The following is a 14305-nucleotide window of genomic DNA, read 5'->3' as shown; positions in this document are numbered from 1 at the left end:
CCTGAACTATGAAAATGATTTCATATACTTGGCATCTGGATTCTTTCTTTTTTTTTTTAATGCCCTACATGGCTCAAAATAATTTTGCTAAAATATATGGCCTGCAGCCATTTTCCTAATTCAAATGAGTTTGAGGACTTCTTACCTAAATGGTTAGATTTTTCTGAGCATTTTTTCTATTTCCAGTAGGAACAATGCTTTTAGAATCCCTATTGGAGAACCCACTTTCTAATAATGTGACCGTGCAGTTTTTGAGCATGCCTTACTGTCACATACTGTTAAACCTAGAACTGTTCTATGTAAACCAGCTTTTGTCAGGGCTCTGGAAAACACTCGCACTTCACATAAAATTCTTGTAGATTCCTCTTTCTAATTTCGATTTGAACTATCTTGGAAGAGGAATATATGTAAATAGAATGGTAGTCAAAGGCAAATTGCCCTTTCTTGCTCTAGTCCGGTAGTGACACCACTACCTTCTGGGCTTTATGGGAAGGAAATAACATTTCCTATGCAGTTCAAGTGAAATAAAGATTTGGCCTATACAATGTATGTATAGTTAGCAAAAAAATGTATGAAGATTGTGTATTTTTCTGTTAATTGACTTCAACCAATTCAGTACCATTTTCATGTGGGAAATGAACCAATTCTATCTGCTAATACTAAAAGTAAATTTAAGCAGAATCTGTGATAAACTCTTTACTGAAATTTTACATTTAAAGTGGATATACCGGAAAAAAGGTCAATGAAGTTGCTTCGTTGAAAAATTGAAGAAAATAATCCAAAACAATCATTTCAATTGTAAGTAAAATAGCTCCTCAGATGCAGACCAGACATGACAGTTCATATGAACTTGAGAATCCCAATAGTGAGACTCAGTTCTAGAAGAAGGTGGAAGCTTTGCTGGGCCCAGTACTATTCTAATGACCTATCATAACTGTGTCTTAAAAGTTACTGTGAGAGGGGCGCCTGGGTGGCTCAGTGGGTTAAGCCGCTGCCTTTGGCTCAGGTCATGATCTCAGAGTCCTGGGATCGAGTCCCGCATCGGGCTTTCTGCTCAGCAGGGAGCCTGCTTCCCTCTCTCTCTCTCTGCCTGCCTCTCTGCCTACTTGTGATTTCTCTCTGTCAAATAAATAAATAAAATCTTTAAAAAAAAAAAAAGTTACTGTGCGATTGACCTTGGCGTTCATTTGGACTTGCAATATAAAGACATTTTAATTCAAACATTTTGACCTCATCTCATCACACTTTTCTTGAACTTAGAGAATACTAGATTTAGGTTGTTTTTATATAGTGCCAAAATAAGTTTTTTGAAAAATGTTGTGAAATGTGTCATTTCTCTTATGTCAGTAGTAAGCAGACAAAAACCTACTTGGCCAAGTGACATTTTTATGGGTGCCTCAGTGTTGCTGGCTGGAGTTTGTAATTAAGCCTCTCGTTCCTGTGTGGGACCTTGAAGTATATGATGAAGCAGAATGATCCAGCATATCCTGGTTGCCTGAGTGAAATAATTCAGAGTCCATAGGTGCCAAACTCAGTCACAAAGACATAGTTCATGGGGCATTTACTGTCTATTATGTGCCGAGCAGTGACTGAGTTAGATACTGTAATGAGTAAGACACTGTAAGTGGGGTAACTGATGGGGCCATCCTCCGAGCTACAAACACAGAAGCAAGAACAGGTTGGAGAAGAGTGATTAATTTTTCTCTGTGTTGAGTTTGAAGAGGTTGTAGGATAAAGCACAGTGGAGCCAGGCAGATTCAAGTCCAGATTTTACTGCTACTTGTTAGTAGTGTGAGCAGTTGAGCAAGTCACATAACATGCTTCGTTATCCTGTGTAAAATGAGATTGTATGTTGGGATGATCATGAGAGAATACTTGGGAAGCACTTGAGCTCTTGGTCTGGCTCATTGAAGTGCTCAGTATATGGTTAGTGTTACTATATTGACAGAAGTGTTCATTAGGGAGGTGGCATTTCTCGGTCTTGAGTTCAGGGGTGAGGTTTGGATGTAACTTAGGGATCCTAGAGTTATCAGTTTTGGGGGGGCAGTTGAAACCACTGTTGAAGATTAGACTGTACAGGAAGAGTGGGAAGAGAAGGGGGCTGAAGTCCGAGCCTGAGGAATGGCACTAATGTAAGGGTAGCAGAACACTGGGAAGGAAAGGCCAGAGAGGCAGGAGGAAAACCAGGAGGGAGTGACATCAGGAAGTCAGGGAAGAGAGACTGGCAGGGACAGATGCCTCAGAGAGATCAGGATTAGGAAACGGATGGATTGAGGGGTGCCTGGGTGGCTCATTCTGTTGTTGTGTCTGCCATCGGGTCAGGTCATGATCTCAGGGTTCTGGGATCAAGTTCCATATTAGGCTCTCTGCTTAGCAGGGAGTCTGCTTGTCCCTCTCCCCCATCCCTGCTCATGCTCACTCTCTCTCAAATAAATGAAATCTTTAAAAAAGAAAAAGAAAATAGATTGGAAAGCAACACTTGAGCTTTTCTTCAGGGTGTTTTTCTGTCATTAGGCTGCAGGCTCCATGAGGATGATTGTAAGATCAATTCCCAGTAGTGGTTTGACCAGCCACTTGGGAGTGCTTCTCGCATAAGCGAGCCTGTGGAAGAGGAGGTAGTAGATGATTGCTCACAGTATCTTTGAGCTCTTCAGGTGCCATATGACCTCCTCCTTTTGTGCCCACCACTTCCTCTGTTACATTTCCCTGTCTGATTTCCTTTTTTCATTGAGAAAATCATGTCATGAACAGGAACCTCCCTCACTTTCTTCTGGTCACTGCTACTTTTAGTAGAGTGATTGGGATGGAAGCCAAATCACAACAGGTTGACAGGTTAAGATAATAAAGATAAAAAATACAAAAAACAAAATCAATTTAAAAAACATAAAAAAATAACAGTTTTTTTTCAGTTGCTTTACTGGACAGAGAGAGAGACAGTGATAAGTAAAGAGGGAATTGAGTTTATGAAGCTTTGTTTATTTTTATTTATTTTAGGATGGCAGAGATTTGGGTATTTTAAGTACTAAGAGCAAAGACCCAGATGAGGAAGGAATGATTGATAGAGTGAGACTCCCAGGAGGCAGGAGGTGGAAGGATTCTGAGCATAGGAGAAAAGCAGGTCATATGGAAGCCAAGTTTGTGTGTAGCAGGGCAGGGAAGGGAGGGAGATCTTACTCATGTTGCTAGTTTCTTTATAAAGAAGGAGATTAAAAAAAAAGTGATTGTGAAAATCAGGGTGTGGTAAGTTAGGGAGTTTCTTGCAAATGGTAAAGAATATTGCAAGAGATACTGTGAGGGATGGAAAAACTGGGCAATTAGGATGCCAAGAAGAAGTGCCAGGTTTCTTAGAGCGCTTAGCTAGATTACGGAGCTGGAATTTGTGGTAGCAGCAGCCCACATGGGACTGTAGTTTTCCAGTGGAGCATATAGCATAGGTGGCGAGTAGAAGAGACATATAGCTGACTTGATCAGCATTGGGCTTCGACCTGGGAATTTCAGGACAAGGGGAAGTTCGTGAGGGAGTTGAGGAAATCATTTGAAGTGGTGGTTCATGTCGTACAGGCCAGATAGAGAAGGAGGTGAAGATCGAAAAGGGCTCACGGAGTGGGACACAACTGGACAGGTCAAGGCATGTGAGATGTTGATGAAGCCAGATAAATGGTTTAGTTGGGGGTAGAGAATGAAAGAAGAAGAACAGGAACTCATTCTCAAAACTTAAAGGTCTGAGGTGGGCTAGTTCTGGCGTAAGGCGCTGAGATCAAGAATGTAGCAGCGGGGGCACTTGGGTGGCTCAGTAGGTTGATCCTCTGCCTTCGGCTCAGGTCGTGATCTCAGGGTCCTGGGATGGAGCCCCACATCGGGCTCTCTGCTCTGCAGGGGGCCTTCCTCCTCTCTGCCTGTGTCTCTGCCTACTTGTGATCCCTGTCTGTCAAATAAATAATAAAACCTTTAAAAAAAAAAAAGAATGTAGCAGCAGGTGTGGAGAGAAGGTGGTCTTTGAGGGAGATGGGTACAGGCTGAGCTGCGTGTCAGATCTTTCTGGGGGTAGGGGGTGGGTAACCATGCAGGGAACATTTTAAAGGAGAAGAAAGTAGTAGTACAAGAGTGGCCTGTGGTATAAAAATGGATTGTTGGGACATGTGGGTCGTGGTTGGAAGACTGTTGATTGTGCATCACTAGGGGAGTTAGAATACACTTCACCTGTCTACAGGGGCCAGCGGGTGGGTGGGACTTGACCTGGGGCAAAAGGGGCAGACCTGGTTGAGTAAAATGGTAGAAACAGTGTAAGGTCCTGAAGAGGTCAGAGACTCTGTTTACCACAGAATAGACATTTCTGAAAATCTTGACAATGGTGTCAAGCCGGGTCAGGAGAGACGAGGCAGGGTTGAAATACAGGCATGGATGGCTCAGCGACAGGAAGAGCCTGCGTTTGGGTGGAAGCCAGCAATGACCTGGTGCTGAGGCATGAGGGCTTCGAGTTACCCGAAGGAGCGCAGAGAGAAAGGATTTTGTTTGTTTTGGGGGCTAGCTGACAGATTGTTGGGAAGAAACATTAAGCGGCAAGCATGGCTAATAAAATTATGGTGGGAGAAGCTAACATTTATAGTGTTTTCTACATGCCGGGCGCTGTGCGAAATGTTTGATGTGGATTTATTTTATGGAATCTGTAGAACCACTCAAGGAGGTAGAAATGATGAGGTCATCATTTAAGCTTTCAAAATGAGGAAAAAGGATTTTAGAGTGATGATGCAAATGGCTCTTGGTCACAATTCTGTTAACTGTTGGAGTTGGAATCTGAGCCCAGGCAGCATGAATGCACACCTTCTCTGATCTCTGTATTGCTGCCAGGATTTGAAGGAAGGAAACTCAGTTACCTCCTGGAATCAGACCTGACCTGTCACTGACGGAGGATTCGGGCTGATTTGCTGAATGCACAGATTTTAAATCAGGGGTGATCTGTGATGACTGCAGACTTGATTTTTAGAGTTTAACTTATTTTTCATTTTGGTTTTGGTTGCATAGTATCATGAAAAGTTTGATATACTCAAAGGTAGTGGTTAGTGGTAATAGGACCTTTAAAAAAAACACCATGAGTTTCCCTATAGGAATAATACTCAAGTAACTGGAAATAGCAGGAAAAGCTGAAAACAAGTCAGTGGGTTAGCAGTCTTTGATATGTTAAAGCTTGGTTTGTAACATTTGAAAATCACAGGTTTTTAAGTAGTATATACACGTGTAACAGTCTGAAATAGTGTGTGTGGGAATAATAATCTGAAATTCATCCATTGGAACCTTATTTAATAAGACTCCATTACTTTCTCCTGGTTGATATTTAGACTGTTTTCATCCTCTAAACTCCCCCTTGCTTTAATATCCTTCCTTGGGTAAAATGCTGTGCTGTGCTTGAACCTGTTAAAACTTACTTTGTACTTGAAATTTACTGACTTCCCTTGTGATAGGTAATTCAGTGACTAGACTGGTGTGGTTCTTGACCCGTGGAAAATAGTCCCCGCTCTCTTTAGCTACCTCCTTTTTTCTTTATATAGTTGTAATTACCACCCATGTAGCTCCTGTGGTGTAAGGGTTTCCAGAAGCAGTTGATCTTACAATTCGTAAAGGCTAAGAGGAAACTGTTGTCAGATTTTACCTGGAGGTTCAACTTTCTCATTCACCGTTTCCTAGATTCATTTTTCTGAACCCTTGTTTTTATAGATTTTTATTTGTTTGAGGCAGCAAATTTAAAAACTTTGTTTTTTACTTCCCTTTATAGTAGGAGAATTGGGAAAATAATAAAACCAAAGTTTTGCTTCCCCCTTTGTCAAAACGAATAATAAAAACCACAATAATAAAATCGCTGACGTTATGCTGGGTTTGTGTTCATATTCTCACAACACAGTGCAATAACAATTACCATCATTATTTTACAAGTGAGAGAATGATCTTAAAGCAGTTGAGGAGCTGGAGCATCAATAGTGGAGATGGGGTTTAAACTCCCGGGATGTGCTGGAGAGGCTCTCTAGCATAATTTTATTTTATTTATTGATTTTTAAAGATCTTATTTATTAATCTATTTAGAAGATGAGAGAGAGTGTACAAGTTGGGGGGAGGGGCAGAGGAAGAGGGAGAGAGAGCATCCCAAGCAGACTCTGTGCTGAATGCAGAGCTGAGGTGGGGCTTGATCTCAGGATGCCGAGATCATGACCTGAACATGATCATGACCTGAACATAATCACGAGCTGGAAGCTTAGCCGACGGAGCTTAACTTCTCTAGCCTAATTTTAGAGTATCTGTTAGAAGTTAGGTAAAAGAATATTGTGACTTTTCTGGTCTCTTTTTCCACATTAAAAAAGAAAAAGGAATTCTTCCTGTATGTATATCCTATATAATGTGTTCATGTATATGCATAGTTCTTATCATGCTGTGGAGATTAGCACAGATTCTCAGGAAAGATGATTACATTGTGACATTGTGGGGATGCCTGGGTGGCTCAGTCGGTGAAGCATCTGCGTATTCAGCTCAGGTCATGATCTCCAGGTCCTGGGATTGAGCCCCATGTCAGGCTTCCTACTCAGTGGGAGAGTCTGCTTCTCCCTCTGCCTCTGTCCCCCCCCCCCCCAACTCATGCGCTCTCGCGCGCGCTCTCTCTCTCAAATAAATAAATAAATAAATAAAAATCTTTAAAAAAGTAAGTTGAGATGCTGTGCTCCACTTTCCAATGATCTGTCAAGGAGCATGTTTCAGATTGTGGCTGGGAGAGAGCACCACGGGGCATAGCGGTCTGTGCTGAATAGCAGAGAAAGGGTATGTGTGGCCCCCGCGGGTGTTCTTAGGAGCTGCCAGGCCTGGTGTGGGCTTTGACTGCCGCAGTCTGCACAGGGTCCCGGGTTGGCCATGCCTCTGGCTCTCGTGGCAGCTGGGAAGGATAAAGGGCTTCCTGTTTGAGCCAAGCACTGCTGTGCATAAAAGGCTTTCTTCAGTCTGGGTTTTTAAAACTTTCTACTTTCAGTTGCTTAACTCTGCCTGTTTTGACCTCTGACTTCTGGGTTATATTTACAGTCTCTGAGGAGGATGAACATGAGGAGGATGAACATGAACACAGATCATGTTTAAAACTTTTTTCAGTTTTAAACATGATCTGCTTTAAACATGAAAAGTTTTAAACATGATCTGCTTCTCCTCCTCCCTCCTCATTTTATAGATGAGGAAGTTGACTCATGGACATGAAATGAATTATTCAAAGCTATGAGACTAGTGGCCAGGACTAGAAGCCAATCTCATGACTTTACTGATGTTTTTCCTGTTACAAAGTGATTTGTGACTCCCTACGTTTTGCTTCCAATTCCTTATTTACTCATCCTGATCCTGGCTTCCTGCCTGTCTCCTTGATCCCTTGGCTTTTGCCTCCTGCACTGATGGAGGGAACAGTTGTTTGTTGGTGTTAATCCCAGCTTTGGAATCACCATGTGACCCCTGGTAGAGTCACTCTGTGCTTTAATGTCATTATCAGCAGATTAAGTAGGACCTTTATTAGAGAGGTTCTTGAGAAAATGTAAATCATGTGAACTGAAGACCTGTTTTATTTAGTGGAAGAAACTTTTAGAAAATTTAATGAAAACAAATAAAGTATAGGGAAAAGTCAGATAATACAGATTTCTTGTTGAGTAAGCTGAGCAAGGACTTGTGAGAAAGTTAAAGAGAGTTTAGATCAAATTGTCATGTAATGTAGTAAATTGGGGACATTTTTGGTCTTTACACAGAATACCTGTTGGATCAAATCCTCCTCTGGGGGTGGTAATCTATAGAGTAATCCGTAGTTTTAATTTTTGATCTTGAACTTAGAAAAACACTTGGTTGAGTTATTTTAACAGATCTGGTTAATGAAGAGGAATCTCACTGAAAATTAGGATTTTCAATGCTGTGACATTTTGGCATATTAAAAAAACTAGGTGTGTGGGTTAAATCCTAATTTTCTATCTGTGAACCTCTTTGAAACTCAGTTTCCCTATATGTAAAATGGGAAAAATATACTTAGCTTTCCCACGAGAATTATGAGGATCAAGTAAAATAACACTTGCCAAAGTTCTTGGTGCATAGTAGTTCTCCGTCTGAGCTAGCTTTCCTCCTAATGTTTTAATACTTTCTATTGTGTTTAGATATCTGATATCCATGTTACTGGAGAGTCAGAGGACATGTCTGCTAAGGAGAGATTGCTCTTGTGGACACAGCAGGCAACAGAGGGTTATGCTGGAATACGGTGTGAGAATTTCACTACCTGCTGGAGAGATGGAAAACTATTTAATGCCATCATTCATAAATACAGGTATGAAATTGGCGGGGGGGGCTTTTTCCTTAGACAAATATGAGAAGCGTTTCTTTTGATTCCAAATTTCAAAATAACCTTTTATTACTTCAGAAGCAATACATGTGCATGGCAGAAAGTTAGAAAATACAGACCGGGCCTAAGTAGAAACATCACATTTCCACTGCTATGAGATCATCACTCTAAGCTTGTGCACACACAGACTCTCATAGCTATAACACACCTTTGGATTTTGCTGGTTACTTGGAAGACAATAAGGTCTGATAATACAGAATCTTCAGGTGGATGAGCACAGTTGTGCATGCGGAGGACTGATGAATGGTGGGGTGAGGGTGTGGTTCTCATTTAAAGCTCACACATATCCAAATTATAGTCTCCTAAGCTCATTACTCTAGTGAGTAGCAGGGTTCAGAAGTGGCCAACATTGGGGTGGTTAAAAGTTTTCTGGTAAGAATTGTTATTATATTTTTAAGCTTATTTGTTTTATTTATTCATCTCTACACCCAACATGGGGCTCAAACTCACAACCCCAAGATCAGAAGTTGGTGCTCTTCTGACTGAGCCAGCCAAGCACTCCATCTGCTGAGAATTATTAACAACTAAATCCCAGTTAATACTAACATAGCACTTACTGTCTGATGCTATCCTATGCAGTTTTTACATGCATTAACTTATTTAGTCCTCACAACATTCCTATAGGAATATTATCATCCCCAGTTGACAGACAAAAACTGAGGCACAGGGTAAAACTTGCTTTTAGCTACATAGCCAGCAAGAGGCAGCTTTGAGATTCAGACCTGGGGCCTCTGGTTTTTGACTCCTTGCTTTTATTGTCTTATAAGGAGCTAGATCCCCAGAAAATATTTACTGAAAACAGTGTATTTCTTGATCTTTTCTTAGTTACTTTTCTTAGTTTTGCAAAGATTACATCATGTTGTCAAAGAACTGTCTTCCTAGATGGAGTAAGCTGAAGCTATAACTCATTAAACTAACAAACTTATTTGATAAAAACAATAATTCTATAGAGTAGTTACTATTTTGTTACCTGTCTATATGTGAGGCTTCTGTTCATTGCTTTCCATGTCTTACTTCATTCAGGTCTCCCAACAGTCCAGCAAAACAGGGACTGTTGTTATCCCACTTTTACAGAGGAGGAACCTTGGGTTTGCCGAGGTTATGCTGCTAATACATTGTAGAGCTGAGATTTTAATCCAGGTCTGCATGATTTAAAATCCCATTCTCCTTGTCTCTCTCCCTTTTCTTTCTGTTTTTCCATTCATTCCCCTTTTCTCTCCCCTTCTTCTCTTTTTCTCATTCTTATTTTGGAAGTTTCAACATTGGTAACACTGTAACAGATATCCCAAGCATCCACATGACAATCCCCCTTTAAAACACCCAGTAGTCAGCTTCCTTTATGAAACAACATTTCAGTAGAGGTAGGTACAGTCTGCCTGATTAAAAGGAAAAGCCAGAATCAACTTGCCTACGCATGCTGAAAATAAAGTATCCGATCTCCTTGAGTAACACAAGGCCAAGAGGGTTTAGTAGTTATAGACATTTCAGTGATCACAATATACTTCTCAAGTGACAAAACAGGAGGCCATGGGAAGGCCTGTGTAGTTGGGCACATTGTATACCCAGGATGATAAGATCTTCTTGGCCTTTGAATAAAAATATCTGGATTGTTATATCTGAAGGATTTATGTCATGATGGATCTTTGAGGGTGTGCTCTTCTCTCTTTGAAATGTTGTAAGTAGAAACAAAGCATTTAGAAGCCAGCTATTCTTCTAAAATAATTGACTTTTAAAAACAATGGTTTCGGGGCACCTGGGTGGCTCAGTGGGTTAAAGCCTCTGCCTTTGGCTCCCGTCATGATCCCAGGGTCCTAGGATCGAACCCCGCATCGGGCTCCCTGCTCATCAGGGAGCCTGCTTCCTCCTCTCTCTCTCTGCCTACTTGTGATCTCTGTCAAATAAATAAATAAAATCTTTAAAAATAAAAGAAAATTAAAAAATTTTAAAAAGACTATTGAAAACAAGTTAAGCTTGTGTTACTAGAATTTAAAACAAACAAACAAACAAACAAAACAATGGTCTCAAGACATTGTCTCTTTAATACTTGTGAAGGAGTAGAAGTACAAATTAGTATACGCATGCTATGTGTTTTTCTCTTAAGTACTTAAATAAGTCACTATCTGTCAGAGATGGTCAAATTTCCTAGGAAAGTTTAATGATTTAGAGCTCATATTGCTTTAGGAGAGAATTTGGATCTCGTGAATGTTATTTGTTTTGAACTTGTAATTTGGTGGATTTAAGTGATACTAAATCAGTTAAATTCGATTTAGAAGACAGTGGCCTTTTTCACTGGAAGAAATCTTTCATGTGTGGAACTGTATTTTGAGCTAAGGTCCTCAGACTTTTCTTTTTACTTAGAAAACAATCAAGTTTTTTTCTTCTAACGTGTAAGAATTAAATGGATAGTGTTGAACTACACCTAATTTTCACTGTTGAATGCCTTAACATACTAAAGGGAATTGAGAAAGTTACAAACAATTGTAAAATCCCTAAGCAAATTTTTGGATATTGGACAATAGTAATCACAATTAGACAGTAGTATCTAATTTATAGTTATTTTTACTTAATAATTATTTCCACAAATTTTGTGATATATTTGGATTTGCTGTAGGAACATTTCCACTTAATTGAATTTTGGATATAGTTTTTGGATAAAAAGACTTTTTTATATGAGTTCAATTTGACTTATGTAATAAAACTTATCTGAGGTGGAACACGTATTTGGTTTCTACTGAAATACCAGGTCTGACTGTATGGAATACTTGGTCAATAAGGAGCTTAAGAGGACGTGAAGGCTTAGCAGGAAAGAACCTTCAGATTGTTGTTGTGGCGGCTGGAAGGAGGGATGTGGGGCTCCTGAGGGAGCAAGTTTGCATGTTCTCGAGAGAATATGAAAGATTTCTCTGGAGATTAGAAGGAAAATGGATATTGTTTATCATTGAAAAATAAACCAATACCATTTTTAGTAAGTGATATCATCAGATTTTTATGTATATTATTTTCTGAAGATTTAGAAATATTGATCTAAAGTGGAAACAGAGAGCATCCTTCAGATTTTGTGTTACTATAAATATTGTCGAAAGTATATGTCCAGCATATATTTTTACTAGTGCTCCCATATAAGAATGTGACTTTTGAAGTGGAGAGAATGTTCATTTATACCAGTAAGCAGTACTTTACCAATGTGAAGTAAAAAGAAGGAAATTAATGAGAACCAACATTTAATTGCATAACTGGGAATTAGCCATCCATGAAAGTAGCATTGCAACAACTCATAAAGGACTGAGATAATAAGAGAACATGAAAACACTTAGCATAAGTAAGAGCAAAACCACAAGTGAACTGTTTTATAGTTTTGGTGTGTCGTATTATCCTAAGGAATTGAAGAGCATGGATTATGCAATGGCTAATAAGAATGATAAAGTAGTATGATTTAGTGGAAGAGATTACAAAGGATAGTTCTATAGTTTTTTGTTGTTGTTGTTGTTTTGTTTTTTTGAGAGAGAATGAGGGAGCGTTTGCAAGTGAGGGGATGGGCATAGGGAGAGGAAAGAATCGTAAGCAGGCTCCATGCTCAGCGCAGAGCCTAATACGGGACTCAGTCTCATGACCCTGAGATCATGACCTGAGCTTAAATTGAGTTGGACACTTAACTGACTGAGCCACCCAGACACCCCTATTCAATCTATTTAAATAGGTCAATGATTCAGAAGATAACTGTGCTTATTGTGAGGATGGTATAATATACAGAATTGTAGAATCACTATGTTGTATGTCAGAAATTAATAAAACATTGTATGTCAACTATACTTTAATTAAAAATAAATATATAGGTTAATGATGCAAAAACCTTGGTTTTCTATTAATTCTGTCTTAGGAAGCTGTTCCTGATTCCTTCTAGGAATGTCTGTCTGATATGTTCCGTTGTTAATGCAAAGAATTCAAATAATTAAACTGCCATATAGCTGTACTAGGTTGTACTTGTTTGTATAGTTTATGTTTCTTTAAAGCATATTAAAATCTTTCCACTGAAAACCACAACTGGTAAGAGATCTTGGGTAAATAAGCCTCACTCTTGACCCTAACCTTAATTTTCATTGAAAAGAATAATAAGGAAGACTGGATTTGATGGACTTGGATCAAAAGGATGTCACAAAAGCATTCGATGACTAAGTAGCTTAAAAACAAGAGAAGTAGAATTAACTGAGAATCCACAGCCACGGGATTCTAAGCTCTCATGGATTAATTACTCTGGTAGAGTCTGGATATAGAGGACTTAAATTCCTGTCAGTAGTACACATTCTTCACAGCAGGTGTTCCAAACAGAGGGTTCAACTGATGTTTCTGTGTTCTGATCTAAGAGAGTGCTCAAGTATCATAGTATAATTGATTTTTTTCCTTTTTTTTTTTTTTGAAAGAAATAAAGCTCTGACTTCTAGCTTGAAATTCAGCCCCCAGCTTGTCTTAATTTATCAGTCACTGCATGTAGATAGCTGCCCTAGAACATTGATGAAAGCCAAATTCCAAAACAGCATCGCTCACTGTGAAAACACGTCTGCCTGAGCAGGCATGAACATGAACGTGGGCCCACAGGCCAGAAAGAACAGTGCAAAATGTGTGGTAGAGCCAGGCGAGCCTGAGGTGTGGTAGAGAAAGATGCTAAGTATGTCAGGACTGAAATGTGTGTGTGTGGGTTGGGGGGATGTGTTTTGCAGGATCTCCTTGCTAGCATCTGTTAGTCCTAGTCTTGTTTTTAAATTATGCTGCTGTTCATTCATGTAAATTTCCTTTTGAGACCTCTGGCTGCCTTTTCACAAGCAAGTTTTAAGTATATCATTCAGGAAAGACTCAACTTCTTTGAAATAGATATTATCAGGAGCACACCATTTAAATACTTTCTAATTAGGCATCCAGATATTTTTCACCTGTCTGATCGTAGTTGGATAGCAGTGATTTTGTTCATTGTTTGCATTTTGAATTAGAATTTATTGGGGCCATCATATTTCGTTACAGGAAATGTTTCAAAATGCTGTAATTGGGAAGATTCAACTTAAGGCCCTGGTGGGAGTCTTGTTTAATAGTCTGACCTGGAGGCCTATGATTCAGCCACAGGCTTGGATTGGACTGGTTTAATACTGGGAGGAGGCCCTTTAGGGCCTGAAATGTTCCCATAGGAAGTTGGATTAGTTGTGATGAGGTGATTTTTTTTTTTTCCTTCAGAACCAGGTCTGCCCTTAGGCTGCAGAACCCTGAGGTACGAGGGTGTGTATGTCTTTGTGCAAACACCACACAGGTATGGGCGGTGCTTTGTGTGTGACCATGGGCTGGGCATAGACACAGAGCCCTGAAAGTTACTAATTTTTTGAACAGTCACAAGTATTTCACTTTGTGAGGCAAAATAAAATTGCTTATTAACTTATCAAAGAAACTCAAAACAGTTGACTTCTCAGAGCTCATTGTGAAAGACTGGTACATTTTATAGCAATTTCTACAATAAGTATTCCTTGTCACAGCCCTTCCTTTTGTTGTATCTGTGATTTAAAAAAAAAAAAAAAGCAACTAACAGAAAATGTAGTACATTAACATAATAAAAAATTCAAATAAAATAAAAGGGTATGCATTGAAATGTGATTTCTTTCCTCAGATTCCCAGTCCCATTCCCTAGAGGCAGCTGTTCAGTTTCTTTCATATTCTTCCAGAAATTTTCTGTGCATATATAATCACTTTTTTTTTGGTGGTGGGAGGGAAGGGTCAACTCTGCTGAGGTATGACTTACATAAGTACCTAATCTTGAGCATTACTATAATCTTCTCTAAAACACAGTTGAGATAATGGCATATATGTTATTTTGCATTTTTCTTTCTCCTTAATTTATTTTGGATATCTTTCCATACCAGCAGAAATAGGTTT

At 39.4% G+C, this 14305-nt stretch overlaps 1 protein-coding gene across 24 annotated transcripts in view; it reads left to right on the top strand.

Moving 5' to 3' along the window:
- The window catches only part of DST (dystonin), a 471247-nt gene that overhangs the window by 271660 nt on the left and 185282 nt on the right, over positions 1-14305 (top strand). For all 24 annotated transcript variants that reach the window (XM_044253404.1, XM_044253203.1, XM_044253186.1 and 21 more), the window contains one exon: positions 8154-8320. In XM_044253404.1, the coding sequence (XP_044109339.1) occupies positions 8154-8320 (167 nt within the window). The remainder of the gene's footprint in view (positions 1-8153; positions 8321-14305) is intronic.

Source organism: Neovison vison, chromosome 1 (assembly GCF_020171115.1).
Source record: "Neovison vison isolate M4711 chromosome 1, ASM_NN_V1, whole genome shotgun sequence".
Lineage (NCBI taxonomy): Eukaryota > Metazoa > Chordata > Mammalia > Carnivora > Mustelidae > Neogale > Neogale vison.
This window is presented reverse-complemented; position numbering and strand designations above follow the sequence as displayed.